Source organism: Talpa europaea (assembly GCF_964194135.1).
Source record: "Talpa europaea genome assembly, chromosome: 7".
In the NCBI taxonomy this organism is placed as follows: Eukaryota; Metazoa; Chordata; class Mammalia; order Eulipotyphla; family Talpidae; genus Talpa; species Talpa europaea.
The window spans coordinates 11880327-11901491 of record NC_140074.1 but is presented as its reverse complement, the minus strand read 5'-3'; the positions used below and the strand labels follow the sequence as shown (position 1 = coordinate 11901491).

Genomic DNA, 21165 nt, shown 5'->3' with positions numbered 1-21165 from the left:
AGTGGGGAACAGAACAGTCAAATTGACCGAAATACACTGCTGAGGGGAGCAGCAGGAGAGACAGGAGAGGTCTGCTGTGCCATGTGGGTAGCTCCCTGGTTGGGGATCGAACTCGTGCTGCAGCGGCTGCACAGCTTCATAGGTTGTGTCTTAACCCCCTGCATCACCAGGGAGGCCCTCACTCAACCCTTTAAATATTTCTTTTAGTTCCAGTCTTGAGCTCTTCACCCTTCATTCTTCTTGAGATGACTTATACCCATGATTTTAACTAATACCTGTATATTAATGACTCAGAATAACTATCACTAGGGAAATAGCCAGTGTGATGTCGATAAAGACAATAATCTTACCTTCTCTATGTGTTTACAACCAAATTACAACTAAAAAAAACAATAACCCTTAAATGACAAACAAATGACTACTACATGCATCAAGAGCGGAGGCATGGTGAAAAGGAGTAGGAAAATCTAATTAGACTGTATGGAGCAATACTGGGGCAGTACAACCCATAAGGGAAAGGGGTGATTGCTACTGGAGCCAAAAGTGCAGGGAGGTGAGAGGATTCACCAGAGACAAGTAGGGAGCAGAACACGCAGATTTACTGAAACACACTGCTGAGGGGAGCAGCAGGTGGGACAGGAGAGGTCTGCTACGCCATATGGGTCAGCTCCCTGGCCAGCGGGAAACAAACTCATGCTGCAGTGGCTGGTGATAGCTTGATAGCACTGTCTTTAACGCCTGTGCCACCACAGAGGCCCTCAAATTGTTTTTAAAAATACAAGAAGGAAAGCTCTCGAATACATTTTATGATGCCAACATAACCTTAATACCAAAACCAGACAAAGAGCACAAGAAAATTATAGCCCAGTATTCTTGATGAACAATTGATGCAAAATGTTTCAACAAAGTATCAGCAAATCAAATTCAACAGCGTATCATAATAACTACACACCATGATCAAGTAGGACTCATCCCAGGGATATAAGGATGGTTTAACAAACATAAATTATTGGGAATGTGAACTTGTGAAACCATTATGGAAAGCAGTTTTAATTTAACTTTAAAAAATAAAAATAGAAATACCATACAATAATTCAGCAATCCCAGACCTCCCTGGTGGCATAGGGGAGTGCTATCACCACTACTGCCTCAGTTCAGCCCCAGGGAACTAACCCACATATGGCACAGCGGACCTCACCTGTCTCACCCGCTGCTTCCCTTGCAGTATATTTCAGTAGATCTGCCTGTTCTGCTCCCCACTTTGTCTCTGGTGAATCCTCTCACCCCCCGCACCTATGGCCTACACCCCAGTTCTTCTATGCATAAATAAATAATCTTTAAAAAAAAAAACAAGACAGCATTCCCACTCTTGGGCATATATCCACACATCATACCATCAACAACAAAAAGCCCATATGCGCTACAATACGCACAGCAACATTATTTACAATTGCTAGGACATAGAAGCAGTCTAAATCTTCAATCGACAAATGGGTCAAAAAGATTTGGTACATAAATTCCATGGAAGACTACATAGCCCCAAGGAAAGATGAAAGGCAGTGCCTCCCTGGTGGCACAGGGGGTTAAGATGCAACCTATGACGCTGTCCACAGCCACTGCAGTATGAGTTTGATCCCCGGCCAGGGAGCTACCCACATGGTGCAGCAGACCTCTCCTGACTTGCCTGCTGCTCCCCTCAGCAGTGTACTTTGGTCAATCTGCCTGTTCTGTTCCCCACTCTGTGTCTGGTGAATCCTCTCACCCCCCACAACTCTGGCCTGTACCCCAGCTCTTGTATGCATAAATAAATAAATTTTTTTTTAAAAAAAAAAAGATGAAATGCAGCCATTTTCAACAAAAATGGAATTTGAAAAATTAAATGAAGCAAATCAAGTTATAATAACAGAAACAACTATCGGACATTCATATAAAAGACAATTCAACAATATAAAGCACTTTCAAAAACCATTGGACATCAACAAATATTCCGAGGGCTCTGAGGTTAGGAGAGGGGCCAGGGAAAGGGACAAGGGGTATCAGGGGATAGAAAGGATGAAGGTGGGAGTGGGGGGGGGGTAGGAATGAGATATATCACACCTGTTGGCATGGGAAAAGTTTGGAAGTTGTAATGTTGTATCTCAAATATCCCTCAGATCTGTCCTCTCCATATTGTTTTTCTAGTCCCAGGCCACCACCATCATATGCATTAATGTGATAGAAAAAAGAATGTAAGTGCTTTACCCACTTCTATTCTTACTCCCCCACATGAACACTTCCCTGGGATCAAGACAAATCTGGTTTTTGTTGTTGTTGTTGTTGTTGTTTTTAAGATTTATTTATACAAGAACCAGGGTAAGATGAGGGGGAGGGTGAGAGGATTCACTAGAGACAGAGCAGGGAACAGAACAGGCAGACTGATGAAGCACACTGCTGAGGGGAGCAGTGGGCGAGACAGGAGAGGTCTGCTGTGCCATGTAGGATTCTCCTCGGCCGGCCGGGATCGAACCCGCGCTGCAGAGGCTGCGGACAGCTTCACAGTGCAGCGCTAAACTGACTGCGCCATCAGAGTGGCCCAAGACAAATCTTTAAGTGTAAAACATGCCACTTCTTTGCTTAGAGCCTTTCAATAACTTCCTATTGTTTTTGGGACAAAATCCATCCTCACAACCTGCAGGTGAACCTTGTAATCACTGTGATCTCCTTACCTACCTCTCCCATTTTATATTGTGCCACTTTTCTTGCTATTCTCCAGCAAATATTTCAGTATCTTGACCTTTTAATTCTTTCCCTCCTCATAGGTGTTGCACATGCCCTTTTCTCTGATTCTAAACATGACTTGCTCCTTTCTCATCTTTCATGTCTTCTCAGAGAAGCTTGTCCAACTTTACTGGAGCAGATACTAAGAAGTTATTGCTGTTACTGTTTTTTAAAAAGATTTATTTATTTATTTATGCATGCATGCAAGAACTGGGGTGTAGGGCCTCCCGGGTGGCTTGAGGGGTTAAGCATAGTACTGTGAAGCTATCTGCAACCTCTGCAGCACGAGTTTGATCCCCAGCCTGCCAGGGAGCTACCCATATGGCGCAGCAGACCTCTCCTGTCTCACCCACTACTCCCCTCAGCAGTGTATTTCAGTCAATGTGCCTGTTCTGTTCCCCACTCTGTCTTTGGTGAATCCTCTCACCCCCCCAAACCTCTGGCCAGTACCCCAGTTCTTGTATGCATAAATCTTTTTTTTTTAAAAAAGAACTGGGGTGTAAGCCAGAGGTGCGGTGGGTGAGAGAATTCACCAGAGAGACTGGCGAGCAGAACAGGCAGAGCTACTGAAACACTGAATACACTGCTGAGGAGAGCAGTGGGTGAGGCAAGAGAGGTCTGCTGTGCCATGTGGGTTGCTCCCTGGCCAGCCAAATACTGCAGTGACTGGCAATAGCTTGATAGTGCTGTCTTTAACCCACCACGCTACCAGGGAGGCCCCTATTTTTTTTATATAATACTATGATTTGTAATTACTTTAAAATTATTAATTTGTAAATAAAAATTATTTAGTTTTTCTCTCCCCCAGAGGACAGTGCACTTTCTGAGAATAGGGACCATGTTTGCCCTTTTTAACCATCTACCTCAGGCACATATGACAATGCCTAAGCCACGTATATGCATTAAAGGGTACGTAAGTGAATAAATCTATTTTGTGTTCTTGCAGCAGCCTGGGCCAATGAATTACTTTACAAATGCATATGCTTTACACTTAAATGTTGTGCTCTATTTCATAATGCAAATGTCATGGTATAGTTCAAGCAGAACTGTGTTCTACAGAATTAAAATTGGAAGACTGACAGCAAGGGGTATATATGTATTTGATTTGAGATTTGCTTCTCAGTGGAGGAGAGATTGTATCAAAGAATGGACAGGGATTGGTGCCACATTTCCTGTTAGGATTTTTCCTTCCCACTCTTGGTAATAATGATTGAATAAGTTAGGCTGGGTGGAGGGCCTCTCTGGTGGCGCAAGAGGTTAAGACTCAACCTATGAAGCTGTGCACAGCCACTACAGCATGAGTTCAATTCCCTGGCCAGCCGGGAAGGAGACCCACTTGGCTCAGCAGACCTCTCATAACTCGCCTGCTGCTCCCCTCGGCAGTGTATTTCAGTTAGTCTGCCTGTTCTGTTCCCTACTCTGTCTCTGGTGACATCTCTCGCCCCCCACAACTCTGGCCTGTACCCCAGTTCTTGTATGCATAAATAAATCTTTTTTAAAAAAGTTAGAGTGGGGGCTTCCCCGGTGGCGCAGCGGTTGAGCGCTGGTTTGCGAAGCTGCCTCCGGCCTCTGCCGCGCCGGTTCGATCCCCGGCTGCTCCCCGGCCACCGGAGGAGGGTCCCACATGGCGCGCAGACCTCTCCTGCCGCCCGCTGCTCCCCTCAGCAGTGTACTTCGGTCCTTCTGCCTGCTCTGCTCCCCGCTCTGGCTCTGGTGGATTCTCTCACCCTCCCGCGCTTCTGACTGTACCCAGTGCATGTATAAACAAACAAACAAACAAACAAACAAATAAATAAAACATGCCTCTGTTTAAAAAAAAAAAAAAGTTAGAGTGGGGGAAATACTCTGTTAATTATTATGATTGCCTTATTTAGGCTATGGCAATAACATTTTGGGTGGAGGTATGACTTCTCCTTGAAGGGAGTCTTCACTTTGTAAGTCACCTCAGGAAAGCCTTGGGCAGAGAGGGAAGGAGGGAAGGATTTCTTCTAGTTTCTGGTTTCAGAGGGTTGGTGAGAAGCTTCCTAGAGATTTCCTGTGTAAGGACTGAGTCAACACCTTGCCACTTGTAAGACATGAACCCCTAAATCCAGAAACAGGTGTCAGTGGAGACTTGATGTGAAATCTGAGCTCTTAGGAGTTTTATTGTCCATTACAATGTCAATTATAAACAGCTCTCTAAATTGTCCTTTGTAATCCTCAAGTCTTCATTAAAATTGTGTTAAATATCACAACTGGCTTTTGCTGTGCTTTGGAGAATTAAGGAAGGTAACTGTATCAGTATTTGAAACCCAGTCCTATGAGGCAATGTGCAGCCGAGATGTTGGATTGAGGTAGGTTATTATGCTCAGAATGAACTTTTGATTTTCTGTGGGATTAGGCAATAAAAAGGAATTGTTATCCCTAAGACCAATGATGTCTGTGACATCTTGGCTATATTTTTAACTTCTGGAAAAACAAAGATCTTATCTTATTTTAAAAAGCTGCATTTCTTTAATATTGAGGCCTTCTCATCATTTATTGCCCATTTATTTTTCCACTAATTGCCTTTAGGCCTTTTTCCATGAGCAAAACAAATAACACTCAACATATTTATTTTACAAATATAAAAGTAATTCAAGGCTTATTTTACATGGATAAGTTAATCCCCCTATAAAAGACTATGTGGCACTCCATACTTGACTACTTGGTATAATGTAATTACAGTCTTTATGATACACACAACCCCCACTCTGGCATCAGATACAAAGGTGCCATATAAAATACAATTGCCGGGCATCCCTGGTGTCTCAGGGGTTAAAGACAGCACGGCACAATCAAGCTGTCACCAGCTACTGCAGCATGTGTTCCATCCCAGGCCAGGGAGCTGACCCACATGGCGCAGCAGACCTCTCCTGCAGCAGACCTCTCCTATCTCTACCACTGCTCCCCTCAGCAGTGTGTTTCAGTACATCTGCCTGTTCTGCTCCCCACTCTGTCTCTGGTGAATGTGCTCACCCTCCCCGCCCCCACTACCCCCGACCTCTGGCTTACACCCCAGTTCTTGTATGCATAAACAAATAAATCTTCTTTTTTAAAAAGTACAATTTCCATTTTATTTTTTCCCAGCAGACAGTTTTTCTGCAGTCCTTAATGTCGCAGTAAAATTGAATAAGGTTGAAAACTAAGCCCCCACTCCTGTCTCAGCAGTCAGGTTTGGGAGGCTGGACTAGATAATGCAGTGGATAAGGCTGCCTTGGGGACAAGGCAATAAAACCTACCACCATGACCAGAAAAACCTGCCCGGCTCCAGGAATGCAGAAGCAGAGGCCAGAACATGTTTCTGTGTCAAAGACCAGCGCCAGAGACCAGACATCCCAGCAGATAACTGGTGCAAACTGGCGCCCCAAGTTAGAAAGCCCACGAAGACAAGGAGTATAAAAGACGGCCTTAAATCCTCTTTAGGGTGCAGACTTCTCCCATCTCACCCGCTGCTTCTCTTAGCAATGCATTTCAACAAATCCACCTGTTCTGTTCTCCACTGTTTCTGGTAAATTCTTTCACCCGCCCCAACCCCCAACCCCCAGCCTCCTGCCTCATCCTGATCTTCGCCCCACAACACTTAATGACTTAGCTCATTTATACGGATCTTGGCACAGCTCGTGAGGCAGCACCGCAGGTCTGAAATTGGGGTGTTCCGTCCTTCTCAGCTTCCCAAGATCAATTCTTGACTACCTTGCCGTGAATGCCACAACTCCCGCAGTAGTGGTACATACAGCTTAGGAAGCATCTACACGCAAGGGCAGCAGCTGGGGTAGCAAACAGGCTGAAAGTGGTCCCCGCCCTTGTAGGCACGACCAAGTAATTCTTTTCTTGGTCATCTTGGAAGCAAGGACCCGAGAGAACACACACTAAAACTCCGTGCTTTGAGCTATCATGGACTCCCTCATGTTGAAGTGTCTACCTGTATTTCTTTTATTGTCATCTGCCCAAAGTGCTTTCTAACTGATTTGTAGGAGCTCATTGTATATTACCCTCTAGAGTTTGTTTTAGAGATATTTTCGCCCAGATAATTTTGACGGCTTGGGTGGTTTATTTTTTAAACTCCAAGCTGAACTACTCCAGGAAGGGGATGTCTGAAGTGACTCCAGAAAACCAAGTGAAGTCGGTTGGGTGGCAGGGCATGACGGCAGCAGGAAATCGTGAATCTCAAAAAAGGAAATTTGTGACAGCGCCAATCGCTGTTCAGATCCGCTATCCTCGTCGCTTTCCTCCCCCGTCAGGCTATCCTCTGGCGCGTCTGTCTGACGTCACGAACGCGCAAGTGACTCAGACCGCGCAACCTCGGAGGACTGCTCCCGGCGCGCTGTTATAACATTCTGGAGGCGCCGGAAGTCCGAGGCACGTGACCAGGTGACGGCCCTCGCTGGGCGGCGGGGCTCACTTTAGCGCTGCGGCACAGGATGGCGGAGGCTCCTCCGGTCTCAGGTACTGTCCAGGCCCGCGCGGGGCTGGGCCCCTCTCGGGGAGCGGAAACTGGGTCAGTGACGAGTTTTAGGTTCCAGCCGTTCCTGTCGCGAGAATGACGCGTACTAAGGGTCGGGGATAGTGGCTCGGAAGGGCCAAGCCACGCGTGTCGTGTGTCTCGAGATCGCGACCATCCGCAACCGCGCAGTTCACCCGGGCGGCCGGGTTTCCAGAGAGCGGGTTTCTCCTGGCACCCAGCGAGCCGATGGGTCTGGGTCTTGACCCTCCTGCTTCAGGGAGCATCCCGGCCCTCCTAGGGCAATGGCCGCACTTACCTCCGACGGTGACTGGCAGGCTCTCAACAGGGGTTTGCGCGCCGCGTTTGGAGTGCATTAGTGCGTCCTGGGGTGGTGACGCGGGCGATCCAATCTCAGCCTGCCACCAGCTGGGCGGCGTGACTGAATCTGTCTCCTCCTCTGTCACTGGGGAGTAAGTTAACTCCTATGGAAGACTCTCTTCTCTGTACCGTGATTAGCTCACTACCCCTCCCGACGTTGTCTCTGTGTGTGGAGAGCCTCATTTGGCTGTTAATATAACATCCATTCCTTAAGGGTGTGGGGTGTACCTTACGTGTGTGTTTTCCAAATTTTGAACCCCGAACAAAAGGGAACGTTTTGCATTGCGACCTTAGCATACACATACATATAAAAGGGAATCACAAGTTTCAGGAAGCTGTGACTGTCCGTGCTATCTGCCATACACTGTGTTTTCTATTTCTCTTTTAAAAATAGTAGTTACAGCCTACATATGATTTGATTCCACAGTCTTTGAAAAACAGGACAGCAATTTCCTGCATGAGGTTTGGAAGCAGGCACTGATTTGAGTTTTAGTTCTGCTGCCTACTAACACTTGGAACACCAAGAAGAGTAGATGTGTTATTTGTGTGATGGGTATTAGGTGAAATTATTTATTACTGTGAGTCTTGATCAAAAAAGTTGGAAAACAGGGCCTCCCTGGTGGCGCAGGCGGTTGAGCGCCACGCTGTAGCCTCTGCAGCGCCGGTTCGGTCCCAGTCGGCCAACAAGCATCCCATATGGAGCGGCAGACCTCGCCTGTGTCGCCCACTGCTCCCCTCAGCAGTGTATTTCAGTCAGTCTGCCTGTTCTGTTCCCCGCTCTGTCTCTGGTGAGTCCTCTCACCCTCCCGCGCATCTGGACTGTACCCCGGTTCTTGGATAAATAAATAAATACATCTTTAAAAAAAAAAAGTTGGAAAACACACTGCAGTCATTGGTGTACCCTATTCCCAATTTAGGTATTAAGTCATCGTAGGGGGTGGGACCTTTTAATTCTGGTATTTTATTCTCCCATTTCATCCCCAAATCCTTCTAAATGGGATCCATTGATCTTTACATCCTCAGGCTCACTTCTGGCCCATTTCTACACCAATCAATGTTTTTGAAGCAGAATTGGGTGGGGCTAGTTGTGAGTCATAGTTTTGGCCTACACACCATGTACTGAGGCAAAGTTCTGTAGTCCAAAGACCTCCCCACCCTCTTTCATGTGCTTTAGTTTGCTTCTATCGTAGTTCCTATTCTGTGTTTTTATTTCACCATCTCTTTCCCACACCCCAAATCCCTACTTCAGGTTCACTCCCTTGCCATCTCCTATCCTAGAACAGCAACCTAGTCCAAGGTGTATCTTTCTGCCCCGGGGCAGATTTTTCAGTGCCAATTTTGTCTCTGGATTTTATAATCTACAGTTTGATTTCTCCTTACTCTGCTCCATCCCCTGTTGATTCCTGCCATGCTGCTGCCTTATCTTGGATGTAGGGTACCACTTGTACTATAGCCATCACCTTGGTGATGAGGTATCTTATTTTACTAAAACCTCCCACCTATTTAAAAAAATGCAAAAAAAGAGTGTCTCATATTTTTGTATCTCAAGTCCAGTTTCTGAAGTTTTCCCTTTCCCTGTGTTCTTAAATGATCTTTATGGTAGCTCTGCCTACTACTTCATGTCTAGTAAAACATATGCTGTATGTGAATAAATGCTGGCCTGTCTAGATTCTATTTACCTCAGCTCCTTGTTGCTAGACATGAAACACCCTCTTCTGTCCTTTACCAGGCTATTCTGGACAAATTTAGTGACCTTGTTTCCGCCATTGTACAATCTTGCTTCATCAAGCAGGGGAGAACAGCCCAACTTGGTCCAATTTACCTACTCCCGCCTTTAAGGTACCTCATACTTCTGGAACACTTTCTCTACCACCTTCGAGATTTGACTTACTCACTTGCCATTTCATAAAGCCCCCAGGATTTTGCCTGTACGGAAACTTTCAAGACAAAACCTGAATTGAGTGAAAGGTTACCCTATCATCTTTGTGATCTTATTCACTTCTTTGTCCTGAGGCAAATCATTTCATTTTTGGGCTTCAGGAATTAAGTTGACTCTACCAAGAAACATCTTTTGGGGAAAAAATATGAGTGGGTTGAAGGAGTTTATGCTTAATTTTGGGACTCTGGGATTCTGGGCCATATTTTAGAGGTAATATATGGAAAATCCAAAATAGATTACTGGGAGAAGAGATGGGAACTAACATACTCATTATGCTAAGACCTATCTATGTGAAATCTTGTTTAAATTATTTAAATTTTACAATAACCCTTTGAAATCATTTAATCTTTTATCACAGATAGGAAACTAGAGGCAATCAAGTGAGATCCCTAAGTTCATACCATAAATTGGAGAGCCAGCTTTTAAACTGATTTTGGCTGACTCCAAAGTCTGTTTACTTGATATTACATAATGCAACCTTAGAGTTTTGAAAGACTACATGGAACTTGCTGATTGATCTCTCCTAAACTGTAAACTAATCTTAACTGTTTTGATAAAATAAACAAATATATAAATAATACCTAGTGGCCCAGGTAGGCAATTTTACTTAGCAACTCTTAAGTAGTGGCTGTTGGTATAATTTATTGCTGGGCGTGTGTGTGTGTGTGTAGAAGAACTGGGGTGAAGGCCAGAGATGTGGAGGGGTGAGAGGATTCACCAGAGACAGAGAGGGGAGCAGAACAAGCAGATCTACTGAAATACACTGCTGAGGGGAGCAGCAGGTAAGACAGGAGAGGTCTGCTGCACCATTTGGGTTAGCTCCCTGGCTGGGGATCAGACTCAGTCCATAGACATGATAGACCTAAGACTTAACCCCTTGGCCACCAGGTAGGCCCAGCATGGGGTTATCATTTCATCTGTAAACATTTTGAACACATCACCTTCCCACTAAGAGCTGGTTTATACAAAGTCCTTAGGAAAGGAACTTTTGCACATGAATTAACGTCTTAAGTACTTAATGAGTGTCAGATTAATTTCTTTACTAACATGTCTATTTTTCATGCACTAGGTTCTTTTAAATTCAATACAGATGCTGCTGAGTTCATTCCTCAGGAAAGAAAAAATTCTGGCCTAAACCATGGGACCCAAAGGAGACTAGATTCTAACAGGATTGGTAGACGAAATTACAATTCACCGCCCACCTTTCACCTTTCTAGACAAGTCCCATATGATGACATCGCTGCTGTTCATCAACACAATTATCCTTCAGGAAGCAAATCTAAGAGTCAGCAGACTTCTTTCCAGTCTGCTTCTAATAAAACACTCAAGAGCCACAGCCTTCAGAATCAACATAGTCAGAAATTGAGAAATGAAAAGCAGCATAACAGAATCAAGAAAACACAAAGCCTCATTGACCAGACCTCAGACACAACTGGCTTAGAAAGTGTGGCCAGGTCAGAAAGTGGGACAAACCTCAGTGAGCACAGCCCTTCTGAGAGTGACAAGGAAATTGTTGGTGCAGATCCCAGGGGAGCAAAGCCCAAAAGAGTAACCCAGTTTGTCCACAGCTATGGTAGAGGATCAAAAGTCAAGGGGAAACTCAAATGTGAATGGGGGAACAGACTGACTCCAAAATCCGAAGATGCTGGATCTGAAAATACCAAACCTTCAGGGGTTATCCACCCAGACTCAGTGGATACACCCTTTAGGAAGGGACCATTAGATGGCTGTGGGGCAAGGCGCAATGAGCAGAGAAAACATCCACAGAAAAGGCCTCCCTGGGAAGTAGAAGGAGCGAGGCCACGACCACGCAGGAATCCACCAAAACAGGAGGGCCAACGAAATACAAGTGCGGGACCCAGAAACAACATGATTCCCATTCTGAAGGATAATCTCAACGAAAGACCAGCAAAATCTGCCTGTGACAGTGGGAACTTGGCAGTTGTCAACAAGTCTTCCAGAAGGGTTGACCCAGAAAAAGGCACTGTAAGGAGACAAGCTCCTCAAGTAGCATCTCCTTTCCTCCGGGGCAAACAGAACCATGTGCTAAAAAATGTGGAAACACACACAGGTATAACTTTCTAGATGGGTGCAAATGTTTTTTGTGTGTGTGATTTGTTTTTATTTTAATTTTTGAATTGGTAATATAGTCACACAATTTAGAACCCAGAAAGTATAAAAAGGCACACAGTGAAAAGTCTCTTTCCATGTTTCATCATCTGCTTGGGTCCTGCCACCAACCAATAGATAACTACTGACTTAATTTTTTATGTGTCATAAGCAAATACAATTGTGGGATTTAATAAGGGTTTTGTTTTTTTTTTTAAAAAAAATGTAGATGGGTAGCAGAATTGTTTAGTTACAAGATTTTTTTTTTTTTTTTTTTTTTTGAGTATTGAAAGCCAAGTATACTGCATCTCTGAAATCTAAGTCGGATGTTCCACTTTCTGATCATATAAACTTCAGCCCTCTTCATTGTTCAGTCTCTTGCACCTGCTATCAGTTTTGTCGACCTACTATTCATTCCTTTTTCAGGATTTACCTATCTTACATCATTTGAAGTATCCTTCTGCCAAGCCATTTGGCAGAATCTCATCCCTGAGTCAAAGCTGCATTCTACCTTTTAAACTCTGTCTGAGTAACAGAATGCTGTTCCAAGAAATCACGTAATAGTGCAGATTTGGTGCTGCTGTAATTCATTCACCTTCTCGGGTGAACTTTCCTAATCACCTTGTTTAAGATTTTAATGCTCCCCCGCTGCCAGCATTCCTTGTCCTCCTTTCCTGGTTTATTTTTCTTTGAGGCACTTACCACTGTTTGATGATTTTACGTATTTTCATTATTTATTATCTATCATCCCCCCACTAGAAGATTTTTGTCTGCTTTGTTTATTCTCTAAGTGTTTAAGGAATGCCTGGTACATAGCAGGTTCTCAGTAATATATTTTGGAATAGTTCCAATTTTTTTTTTTTTTTTTTTGGATGGGAGGGTACTCTCTGGAGATCGAACTGGCGCAGCAGAGGCTGCGGGCAGCCTCGCAACCCAGCGCTCAACAGCTGCACCACCAGTGGAGGCCCCTTAATTTTTGAATAGATCTCGGATCTCAGTTGGCTTTCAGCACTGCCCATTTCCTCTTACTCAACCTGGTCATTTCTATCTAAGACTACTCCAGACCTTTTGTACTATTACTCAGACCTTCCTAACATCTCCTTTGACCTCAGCACCCTTCCGCTATGTAGGCCTTGACTTCTCTCAGAAAGGGGAGATCATCAGGCACAATTTTCTCACCTTTTAAATCCATTTATATTAAACTCAGAGTCATCTGTATCCATCCTTTTCTTTCATTTTAAGATCTCCTTTATTTCTGTCAGTCTTTCACATGTCAGTCTGTTCCAACCTCCCAAAGAAGTTGTCCTGTTCCATGGTCTCCCAGCCTTTTCTTCCATTCCAGCCTTAATCAAGAGTCATCTACTCTTGTTTTCTTTTTCCTATTTGGATTTCTCAGTCCTGTGCCATCATGGCCACCTAATTCAGAGCTGATAAGGTCATGAATGACTTCCTGTTTGCCATATCCAGTGAACAGATATGTTTCAGTCCATATTATCCTGAATTTCCCTTTGAGTTGGATGCAAAGATGGAGTCGTCTTTGAAATGTAATTTCCTTGATTCTTTTATTCCTTCATTTAATACTTTCTGAACACAATAATATGCCAGGCACTGGGAATACAACAATGAGCAAGGCAGACAAGGTTCTGTCCCTGTCTCACAGAACTTTCAGTCTCAGGGTAGTCCATATTTCTTTTGACTTTAAATTGAACAGAGTAATCTTAAGAGAACTCATATTAATGGGATGATTAAAATGTGAACTTTCGCATCAGATAGCAATGAGTTTGAATTTTGACTTTTTAATTTCTTGCTATGTGATCCTGGATAGGTGATTCAGTCACTCTGAGCTTCAGTTTCTTTGTGTATGAAGTGGTTCCTGTATTATACTTGTTAAGAGCTTTAAATAATATGTGATAAGTGTGTTAGCACACTACCTGGCATGGTGTACTTAAGGTTAGCTGTTTTATTTCCTATAACCCTTTTGGACCTGAATGTACATATTCAGCTTTGAGAACATCTGGCTATACTTGGGACCTAAAATGACTTTGCTGGGATCATACTGAGGAAGAAGCCTCAAAGTGGGTAAAAGTATTGAGTAATGCTCTTTGAGAGGATCCTTATGATGCCACACATTTGGTCTCTCTCACTAGACAGTGATCTTTTGGAGCCAGGGACTGTCTCATTTATTCTAGTAACCCTACCCTGGGGCTTGTGGTAGGTACCAAGCACATCCCATTGAAGACTTTCAGGGCAAACTACAAGCACCATCTCACTACCAGAGGTTGTTGGAACCTGTCCAGGCTTAGGTTTCTTGTAGCTAACCCCTGTAATTTCATGAACCCTTCCTTTGCCAGAATCCATGCATCTGGGAGATTCAGAGAAGGCAAGGCCTTAAGCACACTGTGCCTGTGGATGCTCAAGAATTTGGCTACTCTGTTTGGTTGCTGGATAGTTGTTTCTTGGCAATATTTTCTCAATTTTGGGAATCCCTACCTGAATGTCTGCTTCCTAAGTGCCTTATCTCAGCGTATTACTGCCTCTTCTTGTCCTCAAATTCCAACCAACCAACTGAACTCAAAATCAGACATCTCTTAAAACCTCTATGTTTGGATTCTTCTCTCAAATACTTTGCTGATCATTGGCTGGTTACAGTAAAGAATGGTTTTCTAGGTTTGAGCTTGTGTGTATGTTTTTTTAAACAGGCTCTCTAATTGAACAGCTGACTACAGAAAAATATGAATGCATGGTGTGCTGTGAATTGGTTCGTGTCACAGCACCAGTGTGGAGTTGCCAGAGCTGTTACCATGTGTTTCATTTGAACTGCATAAAGAAGTGGGCAAGGTCTCCATCAGCCCAAGCAGGTTAGTCGTTTCTCTCTTTTGAGTATTTCATAAATCCAGGTATTGATCTTAGCTTTAAAAATATTATTTAAGGGCCTCCCCAGTGGCGCAGCGGTTGAGCGCTGGGTTGCGAAGCTGCCCGCGGCCTCTGCGGCGCCAGTTCGATCCCCGGCTGCTCCCCGGCCACCTGAGGAGGGTCCCACATGGCGCGCAGACCTCTCCTGCCGCCCGCTGCTCCTCTCAGCAGTGTACTTCGATCCTTCTGCCTGCTCTGCTCCCCGCTCTGGCTCTGGTGAATTCTCTCACCCTCCTGCGCTTCTGACTGTACCCAGTGCATGTATAAACAAAACAAACAAACAAACAAATAAAAACATGCCTCTATTAAAAAAAATATATATTATTTAATTCCTCTTGAATATTTTATTTGCAGAGAATGTTGCCTTGATCACATGTTTCAGATGACCAGTATTAAGCTGTAGATCTTAAATAAACCTGCTAAACATGATGATATTTAAATATTTAGGGTACTGTAAAATCAATCACTTTTACTAAAAATGTAGAGAAAATGTTTCTGTATAGTTTGTTGTACACAATTTACAGAATGCATTTGTTTAACTTAGGATGTTGAAGTTATTTTGCCTTTATCAAACCTCTATATTATTTTAGGGGCTTTTCTCAAAATAAATAGTATTTGTGGATGGTGAAATGTCACTAATAACATACTTTTTGAGTTGCAGTTCTTCTAATTTAAGACAGCTGGGATTTCCAGCATGTGCTTAAATATTTCTTCCAGTAATTTTTCAAGTCAAAATTCATATGTTACCCTTGACATTAGAAATAATCAACATTCTCACTACAAAACGAAATGAAATCTTTACTGAAATCTTTATTTAAATACTGTATTTGAGCTTAATATTTATAAAGACTTCAGACACAGTGAAGTACCTAGGTATCCATTTTGCCCTTTAAAGCAAAAATTAAAATATAACGGATATATAGTATATATTTTTAAAGATGTATTTTTATTTATTTATGCATACAAGAGCTGGGGTACAGGCCAGAGGTGTGGGGGATGAGAGGATTCACCCGAGACAGAGTGGGGACCAGAACAGGCAGATCAACCAAAGTAAACTGCTGAGGGGAGCAGCAGGTGAGTCAGGAGAGGTCAGCTGCGCCATGTGGATTGCTCCCTGACCAGCCAGGGATTGAATTCGTGCTGCAGAGGCTGCGGACAGCTTCATAGTTTGCGTCTTAACCCCTTGCACCATCAGGGAGGCCCCCACATATGCTTTTAAAGGAAATTTTTTGGTTTCCTCCCATTTTTCTTGACAGATGGCCAGAGCGGTTGGAGGTGCCCTGCATGTCAGAATGTCTCTGCACATGTTCCTAATACCTACACTTGTTTCTGTGGTGAGTTTTTGCATATATTCCTCTACTTTGCATATTCTCTTCTACTACATTATACTTCAGTTCCCAGTGGGCATATTTTACAATTTACTAGTAAGACTTCAAAGCTACAGAAGCCTACAAGACATCATATGCCCCTGGCCCACACAGCTAGACAGGCCTTTGTGCTTTCAGCAGGCTATTCTCAAAATGCCCACCAGGCTCATGCGACCTCTGAGCTGTAGTACTGGTCTCTGTGGTTATAGCTTTCCACCAGAGCTGACCAGATGGCAGAGGAGGGTATAGACAAAGGTACCTTCTTAACCCCTTGCTATTGCAGCTTTGATACTCCAGATTTGAGCAGCATGAGTCGAGTAGTGTTGAAGTGTACTTTATTTTAATCCAAGAATTCAGTCATTGGTCTTTTAATAAAAAGAGGCTTTCTGTAGACCAGCACTACAAACTCTATCCTTGTGTCTTCCCTCTCCATGGATACTTCTTCCTGTTTTGAATAGCTCAGTTCCCCTATGTGTTAGGAAAATCTTTCTATGATCCAGATGCTCGCTCTTGCTGCTAGCCTACTTCCTGCATGTCCTTTTCCCGCCTCCTTTCCTGCCTATTTTTTAATGGCTAAGTATCAACATATGGTGGTATATTTTTCACATTTTGTTTGTGAGCCATCTGTTTCCCGCCTTCAACCATTGTATTTTTGCTTCTATTCACTTTATATCACCAAAAAAGTATTTAGAAGTCATCATTTACCTTTTCCTTGCCATATCCAGGGGTGTTGTATAAATTGCTAATCTTTTAAGTAGTACAGTAGCCCTTGACACTTTAGCCCCTTTTGAAATGATTACGTTTTCCTTTTTTTCCCCTTATGCTTTCCTTATTTTTCTAACTAATTTGCTCAAACTTGCCCTTTCCTGTTACTTAGGTAGCAGCTTTCACCAAAAGCTGGTTATAGACATTCACTTTATAACGTCTAGGCTCAATCTATTGGTGAACTTATCATCTATCCTAGAATGTTCTTGCTTCTTTTTCTTTTTCTTACCCCATCATTCAAGATCTGACCCCAAATGTCTTCTTCCAAAGGAAGCTTTCCTTTCTTATCCCCTCTCCCACTTGGGCCACTCTTTTTTTCGACACCTGTCTTATTGCCAAATCTGATATATAATAAATACTAATTAATACTAACTGAACAAATGAATACTCTCAAATATTTCATGATAAGGCAACATGAAACTGGAAGCAAAAGATCATTGAAAATTGAACAAATAGGTTTAACACCAAGGCTTAATAACTTTATTTTGAAAGATTTTTAAATAGAAAGCAGCACAATGCCATTAAAAAATCTTGTTAAAGCTTCACTGACAAATTAGAGTTGAGACCATAAGAAGGTAGAACAACATGGAGTCGTGGTCAAGATATCTGAGAACGATAAAGTCATGTGGGAATGAAAATATGGCCTTATTTTCTAGATGATTTTGCCCCACTCTGTTTTTCCAGGAGACAATAATTTATTATTATCAAGAACTTGTTAATGTGTCAAGACACAGTGAAGAAACAGGGGAGTAAGACTATTTATTGACTTTCCAGAGCTTATAGTCAAAGAGTTAAGATCACTTGACTTTGATGTTCTACTAGAAGTACTAAGTATTATAAGAGGTCTTTGGGGGTGAGTTACGACTTCTGACTGAAAACCTTTCACGAAGAAGATAGAGTTGAAATGTGCTTTAAAAACTAGGTAAGATCTTGTAGGAGCAAAAATTTATTTAGGAGAATGGCATAAGCAGAAGTTTAAAAGCAAGAAAGCTCAGGATCTATTGGGAAAAGAAGGAGTCATCCGTTTATGGAGCCCAGGGTCTGTGAAGGTGGAAAAGTGGAAGATGACTGAAAAGGTAGGACTTATTTAATCCAGACTTAGATGTTGGGACTTCATTTGGCAGACTGTGGGAAGCCACCGAGGGCATTGAATGATTCTTCGTGAAAAGTGGGGGCAGTGAGCAGAGTAACTTGGGGTCTACTTGTAACCCAGGTAAAGACTAGTAACTTCAGAGTGGATCTAAAGGAAGTGATATAAGATTTCAAAGGTAAGGAGGAATTAAAAGCAATGAGGAAAGGGATGGGCCCAAATATGGCTTCGTTGTTTCATGATTTTGTTGGAAACATGATACCCGGGACAGAAAAGGGCAAGTCAAGTGAACCAAGTTTGATGAGGACCGAGTTCAGTTCAGAAATGCTGAGTTGGAGGCGAAAAACATCCTATGAGAGATGCCCCACAGGCAGTTAGACTATGTGAAGAGAAATCAGGACTCAGAGTATCAACTCACAGTTGATACTAGTAGATGAGACCTTAGTGGATAAGGGGTTAGGAGTGAAAGCAGGCCTAATACAGTACCCGGCTAACTAACATTCTTGAGAGTCAGGGAAGGGAGGTGGAACTCTTGAGAAATAGTAGGGGAAAAACCAGGGCACTGTTTTGGAGCAGAAAGCTTTTCTAATACTTTGGAGGTAAGGTTCTGGCCAGGAGAGAGGCAAAAGCAGGAAGAGAAGGGGAGCTGAGATCATTTAGTAGGCAAATTGATAAGATCCAGTGTGTAGGTTGAATATGGAAAGAAAAAAAGAGTCAGTGAAAGCACTAGTTTTTGAGTTTGTGTGACTGATGGTGATAGTGTTACTGAAAGAAATAGGGAACACTGAGAGAAAACATGCTAACTTGGCAGAGGTAGGGCAGTTTACGGTGATGGTGAAACTCCAGCAGACAGGTGGACATATAGGACTGAAACTGAGCACTCGAGTCTATGCAGGAACTACAGATTTGGGAATCTTTGGTCTGAGGTGTATTGAGCCTCTCAACACGAATAAGATTTCTGAAAGAAAAAGAAGAAAAGCTAAGACCTAGACTGGGGACAGACTGTCATTTAGGGTATGAAAGCCCAAGTCAGGCTGAATTCCTCAGGGCAAGGAATCTGTGCCTTGGTCTTAGTCTTAACCTCTGTGCTGACTTCACAGAATAATGCTCACTAGAGAGCTGTAGGGTGATGTTGACCATAAAAGTGTAGCCCTTTTGTGCCTACTTTATAGCTTTAGAATAGGTAGCTCCCTACTATGCAAGGGATTTTTATCCTTTCTGTCTTTTATTGGCTCTTTTTCTCCCATTGCTCTCTTCCCTTATTCCCTTTTTGATCTTTGCAGCCGATGGTCCCATGTCCAGGGGCTCACTGATAGAAGACTTACCTTGTGGGTTTGTTTTTATCTTCAATAAAATGTGTCCAGTAGTCAAAATGGTATTTTTATAGGTAAAGTGACTTTTTTATTTATATTTTCCAGGTAATCCAGAATTTAAAATTTCTCATACTCAGTGAAGCTTTTGAGTAGTAGCATTATATTCATCTTTTTATTTTAGAATGTGGGAAAAAGTGTTGAACAAAAGAAAACCAAACTGAAGTTTCATGTTGTCTAACTATATTGAACTGTTTGAGTAGAGGATGCATTTGAACTTTGTATTACTGACTTGCTGACCTGTTATATTTTAGGCAAAGTAATGAATCCAGAATGGAGCAGAAATGAAATTCCACATAGTTGTGGTGAGGTCTGTAGAAGGAAACAGCCTGGCCAGGACTGCCCACATTCCTGTAACCTGTAAGTTGGAACACCGGAGCCCTGGGGATTCCTGGTGGACACACTTTGCTGGTGGCTCAGAGTACACATAATCTAGTTATCTTATGACAGGACAAAGTGGAAGCTAACATGGTATCATTTGCTGAGCACTTACTCCATAACAGGCACTAAATCTTTACAGCACTCCAGTGATACATATATATTTGTCATCTCCATTTTAGAGATGAGGCTCAGGAAACACATTTGTGTAAGGTCCCATTGCTAGGACTTGGTGGAGCTGGGCTTTCCAAAACTTGGGCTGCTCTCACTGTATTACATTACTGGTTTGTTTGTTTGTTTGTTTATTTATTTTCCAGAGGAATGGAAAATTTATTGCACCCCCAGTGGACATCACAGACCCAAGATGGGGGTCGGTGAAGTCGCGCCTATTTTTTTTTAAGATGTATTTATTTATGCATACAAGAACTGGAGTACAGGCCAGAGTTTGGGGGAGGTGAGAAGATTCACCAGAGACAAGAGTGGAGAACAGACCAGGCAGATTGACCGAAGTACACTGCTGAGGGGAGCAGCGGGCGAGTCAGGAGAGGTCTGCTGCGCCATGTGGGTTGCTCCCTGGCCAGGGATCGAACTTATGCTGCAGTGGCTGCAGATAGCTTCATAGGTTGCATCTTAAACCCTCGAGCCCACATTACTGGTTTCCTTCTTTTTCTTTTTCTTTTTTTTTTTCATATTTATTTATTCATTTACGCAAGAACTGGGGTACAGGCCAGATGCGCGGGAGGGTGAGAGGATTCACCAGATACAGAGCAGGGAACAGAACAGGCAGATTGATGAATATACTGCTGAGGGGAGCAGCGGGCAAGACAGGAGAGGTCTGCCGCGCCATCTGGGACCCTCGCCGGCCAGCATTGAATTGGTGCTGCAGAGGCTGCGGACAGCTTCACAGCGCCGAGCTCAACCGCCTGCATCACCAGAGGAGGCCCCCACATTACTGGTTTCTAAGAAAAAAACTACTTCCCAATGATATCCAGGTCCACAAGAATGTAGAAACAGACTTCTTTCTGAAGAAAAGCAATTACGTAGGTCCTTGTGAGCAGCATTTTTAGTGTACTATACTACGTTTTAAAATGTATCTTTCAGTTTCTAAATAATATGAGAAATGCACAGGAATAGAGAAACAATTGATTAGTCACAAATAACGCATTTTCACAGACCCTGACCTCGATAAAGGTTTAAGTCTGGGTTTGAATCAGTTTCTCTAAGCCTTAGTGCCTCCGTCTGCTAAATTATGATGCAAGTAACAACACTTAGAGTTCTGTGAATTTTTAATTCATATTTTATAGTCATATATTAATGCACCTAAGAGGCTTGGTACAGAACCTGGCACATGCGGATCAAGTAGTCAACACCAAGTCTGAAGGAATAGGAGGACCTAAAACTTCTTTGTGGTTCTGGAAACCCTATTCTTGGTTGGGGGCTATTCTTTTACTCCTTTCAGGACTGTGGAAAGTGCTGTGCCCCGGTCTCTGAGAGCACCTTCCCTTCAAAAACAAAAAGCTTTGAGTTTTTCTCATTTATACTTACCAGGATACAGAAGCCATAGTTGGCTCCTTTGTCTCACTATTGTGGATTGTGCTCATAGATTATAAAATTCTCCAGAACAGTTGTTTCTC

The 21165-nt window shown here is 43.1% G+C and overlaps 1 protein-coding gene across 2 annotated transcripts in view; it reads left to right on the top strand.

Annotated features, from left to right (window-relative positions):
* Positions 1 to 7199: 7199 nt before the first annotated feature.
* Positions 7200 to 21165, top strand: part of NFX1 (nuclear transcription factor, X-box binding 1) — a gene marked incomplete at both ends in the record, with an annotated part of 56436 nt that continues 42470 nt past the window's right edge. For both annotated transcript variants that reach the window (XM_084236381.1, XM_084236382.1), the window contains 5 exons: positions 7200 to 7224; positions 10609 to 11610; positions 14348 to 14506; positions 15818 to 15895; positions 19408 to 19513. In XM_084236381.1, coding sequence (XP_084092507.1) covers positions 7200 to 7224; positions 10609 to 11610; positions 14348 to 14506; positions 15818 to 15895; positions 19408 to 19513 — 1370 coding nt within the window. The remainder of the gene's footprint in view (positions 7225 to 10608; positions 11611 to 14347; positions 14507 to 15817; positions 15896 to 19407; positions 19514 to 21165) is intronic.